The 3,943-nt window shown below is 64.7% G+C and overlaps 1 protein-coding gene across 1 annotated transcript in view; it reads left to right on the top strand.

The window, feature by feature from the left end:
* Positions 1-3,147, top strand: part of HNRNPA1 (heterogeneous nuclear ribonucleoprotein A1) — a 6,628-nt gene extending 3,481 nt beyond the window's left edge. Inside the window, exons 2-10 of the mRNA XM_026061802.1 lie at positions 71-187; positions 730-876; positions 1,376-1,586; positions 1,669-1,761; positions 1,841-1,960; positions 2,271-2,342; positions 2,596-2,772; positions 2,868-2,990; positions 3,084-3,147. Coding sequence (XP_025917587.1) covers positions 71-187; positions 730-876; positions 1,376-1,586; positions 1,669-1,761; positions 1,841-1,960; positions 2,271-2,342; positions 2,596-2,772; positions 2,868-2,990; positions 3,084-3,139 — 1,116 coding nt within the window. The 3' untranslated portion in view covers positions 3,140-3,147. The remainder of the gene's footprint in view (positions 1-70; positions 188-729; positions 877-1,375; positions 1,587-1,668; positions 1,762-1,840; positions 1,961-2,270; positions 2,343-2,595; positions 2,773-2,867; positions 2,991-3,083) is intronic.
* Positions 3,148-3,943: the final 796 nt, after the last annotated feature.

Below are 3,943 nucleotides of genomic sequence, written 5' to 3'. Positions count from 1 at the left end.
GACAGGTAGGGTGACCGGGCGGCTCCGTTACCCCGCTAACCCCCCTCGTATCGCTCTCTTCTCCCCCCAGTCTCCCAAGGAGCCCGAGCAGCTGCGCAAGCTCTTCATCGGCGGCCTCAGCTTCGAAACGACAGACGAAAGCCTCCGTAGCCACTTCGAGCAATGGGGCACCCTGACCGACTGCGTGGTAAGCGCCCGGCCCGCGCCGTCCTGCCTCCTCGCGGCGCTCCGTGCTGCGGCTTCGCCCGGGTCTCCTCCGCCGGGCCGAGCGGAGTCAAAGCGGTGGAGGAAGGAGGCGGGCGAACGAATTTCAGCCCTCCGCGGCTCCGGTTGTGGTTCCTCCGTGGGCGACCCGGCTCTCTAGGGGTGTCAGACCGGCGTTAACCCCGGCGGCGTAACGCTGATGGGCTCGGAGCGTATTTACGCGGGTTAAACGGAAAGTAGCTGTTCTGGGTAGAGCAAATGTCTGCTCGGGCCAGGATTTGCCCCTGCAGAAGGGAAAGGCGAAGGCGCTGAGGGACAGCGTAAGGACAGGGCAAGCCGCGGCCCCAAAATATCCCCCGGTCTCCCTGATCCGTGACGTAGGAGCGTGCAGTGGCATCTCCGCGCGTGGCGGCCGCTCCCCGACGGCGTCCTTGAGGAGAGCGGGGTCGCTGCTCCCCGCGTTTGCCGCCGGCCGGTTTCGTGGCTGTCGCCGCTCCTCGCCCGACGTGGCTTTTGTCCTTCCAGGTGATGCGGGACCCGAATACCAAGCGCTCGCGAGGCTTCGGCTTCGTCACGTATTCCTCGGTGGAAGAGGTCGACGCTGCCATGAACGCCAGGCCGCACAAAGTCGACGGCAGAGTTGTCGAACCAAAGAGGGCCGTGTCCAGAGAGGTAGGAACCGCGCGGACGCCCCCGCGGGGCGCTGGGCGCCCGACGCAGCCCCACCGCTCGCGAGCCCGCGCTGACCGCTGCGACGTGCCGCATCCAGGTGGTGCCGGGAGCTCCTCTGAGCCTCAGACGATGCCTCGGGCCGCGGCTCTCCGACCAATCCCGCAGCGGTCACGAAACGCTCTTGGACCTCGCTTTTAAGGGCCGGAGGGACCTGGCTGAGTGCTGGGATGTGGCGTAGAGGGGCCCACGGGGGGCCCGGGGTAGCCTCCGCAGCCCGGATAAGCGGTAACCCAAAGCGGGGCTCAACTTCCGACCTTTCCGGGCTTAAACGCCTCGCTCCGGGCTTTGCCGAGAGGGGACCGTGTGCTTCGGAGCGCTGCCGGCCGGCCGGGGTCTAAACRCGCGGGTGACGGTGCTGAGGACGGAGGCTCCGGGACACTTGGCGGCGCCACGGCGCCCCGTCGCCGCCCCGTTTCCACCCCGCGCCTTGTTCCCGCAGGATTCCCAGCGGCCCGGAGCCCACCTCACGGTCAAGAAGATCTTTGTGGGCGGCATCAAGGAAGACACGGAAGAGCATCACTTGAGAGACTATTTTGGCCAGTACGGCAAAATCGAAGTCATCGAGATCATGACGGACCGCGGCAGCGGCAAGAAGAGGGGCTTCGCTTTCGTCACCTTCGACGACCATGACTCCGTCGACAAGATAGTCAGTAAGTCTGGCTGCGGGGAGGAGACGGAGCCGGGTGTCCCGCTCCGCGGCAGCCTCCGGAACGCTGCTTCCTTCCCCCGCAGTTCAGAAATACCACACTGTGAACGGGCACAACTGCGAGGTGAGGAAAGCCCTGTCGAAGCAGGAGATGGCCAGCGCTTCGGCCAGCCAGAGAGGTGAGCGCTCCGATCTCGCCCCCGGCTCCCCGTCGCCCCCAGCTGACGCTAGACCTTACTGTCCGCGCTGTTCCTAAAGGCTGTCCCCCTCCGCCCCCTCTTTTAGGCCGCAGCGGCTCCGGCAATTTCGGCGGCGGCCGCGGAGGCGGTTTCGGCGGTAATGACAACTTCAGCCGCGGCGGCAACTTCGGCGGCCGCGGTAAGTGGTTCGGAACGGCGCGCCCCGTCCGGCTGCCAGCCCGCAGGGACGCCGTCGGCCCGGGACACGGCTCCAAACTTAGCCCCTCTTAAACGGCTCCAAAATACCGCCACCGCTCCTGGCTGCCACCGTTCCGGCTCTTAGCGACCGTGCCGGGTTTGCTCGGCCSCGAGGCCCCTCCACGCCGGGCTCGGCGGGATTCGCAGCCCGACTTTTTATTTTATTTTATTTTATTTATTTTTTTCTCCGGCGGCTTAAACCACCCGGCCCCGCGTGGACGGACTGAACACAAAAGGTTTGTTCTTTTCAGGTGGGTTTGGTGGCAGCCGCGGTGGCGGTTATGGAGGCGGTGGAGACGGCTATAATGGATTTGGCAACGACGGTAAGGCCAGAGCGGGATTTCACTCGAGGGGCGGCGGCCCGAGCGCGCCGAGCCGCTCGCCGCCGCCGCCGATGATGATGATGCCGCCAGCCGGCCCCGTGGCCTAGCCCAGAGAGCGGACGCAGCCGACCCGCAGCGCCGGGGGGGGGGAAAAAAACCCGCTCGCCTGCAGCGCCGAACCCGGAGCCCGGCCGCCACGCGCCTGCCCGCGGAGCGGCTTTGGGAGCTCAGCGGCCGCCTCCTTCTCCCGCAGGTTACGGCGGCAGCGGCCCCGGCTACTCGGGCGGCAACAGAGGTTACGGCGGCAGCAGCACCTACGACGGCTATAACAACGGCGGCGGCGGCGGCTTTGGCGGCGGCAGCGGAGGCAGGCGTCCTGCACGGGGCCCGGCGCTCGCCGTGCGGAACGGGCTTTCCGAAGCGGGCACGGGTAAGCCGCCTCGCCCTCGGCGTTCCCCGATTTTTTTTCTCCCCTTTTCTCCGCCGCTCCCGCCTCACGTCAGCCCCTTCCCTCTCCTTCCGCAGGCAGCAACTTCGGAGGAGGCGGGAACTACAACGATTTCGGCAGTTACAACAATCAGTCGTCCAATTTCGGCCCCATGAAGGGCGGCAACTTCGGGGGCAGGAGCTCGGGGCCGTACGGAGGCGGTGAGCGACCCCCCGCGCGGGCTCCRAGCTCCTTTCGGGACGCTCCCCGTCGGCACCCGACCCTCCCCGTGACGCCCCTCTCCCTTTCCRCAGGCGGCTACGGCAGCTCGAGCGGAGGCGGCAGCTACGGCGGCGGCAGGAGGTTTTAACGCCCAGGTAAGGCCCGGCGGGAAGCGCGCGCGCCGCTCGACCTATACCCGTAAAGCAGCCGAGCGAGCGCGAAGCAAGTCGAAAGCCGTTAACCGCAGTCAAAACTGCAGCTGTTTTGAATCGCGTCAGCGACGCGTGGGGAACGAGCTCGCTATCGGATTGTAGCCTTGAGTCTCAATGTGCTTTAGATTAACTTTATTCCATGTTATTCAACAGGAAACAAAGCTTAGCAGGAGAGGAGAGCCAGAGAAAGGACAGGGAAGCTGCAGGTTACAACAGTTGTGAACTCAGCCAAATCACAGTTGTGGCAGGGGGTAGCTGCTACATGAAGACATGTATTAGACAAAAGTCTCCTTTGCGAACAGGACTGTATTTGTGACTAATTGTATAACAGGTTATTTTAGTTTTACCGTGCCGTGGAAGCATTCCTACGAGCGCTCCCGAGAGCCTCGGTTTTATTTGCGCGCCCGTGCTGTCGATTGCTAACTGTAACAGATCATGACGCTGAATAAATGTGTCTTTTTTTTTTATTAAAAAAAGACGTGCCGTCTAAGTTTAGTCTGGGGTAAAGTCGCTGCCGAGTTACCGGCAGCCTAGACTAGCTCTAGATCAGACCGAGGCCGTGTTTTCCCGCTGCCGAGTCGGGAGCCCTTCACGGGCTCCGCCGGATTCCCCCCGGGGCGGGGGGGGGACGGTAGAGCCGCCCCACGCGCGGCCCCTTTCCCCGACCGGAGCCGCGATTCCAGCCGAGACGGCGAGCGAGGTTTTTAACGGCAGCGCCGGGGTTGGCGGGGGCCCCCGCC

Source organism: Apteryx rowi, unplaced genomic scaffold, assembly GCF_003343035.1.
Source record: "Apteryx rowi isolate R43461 unplaced genomic scaffold, aptRow1 scaffold_1858, whole genome shotgun sequence".
In the NCBI taxonomy this organism is placed as follows: domain Eukaryota; kingdom Metazoa; phylum Chordata; class Aves; order Apterygiformes; family Apterygidae; genus Apteryx; species Apteryx rowi.
Note: the sequence above shows the minus strand (reverse complement) of the source record. Positions and strands in the feature narration are given on the sequence as shown.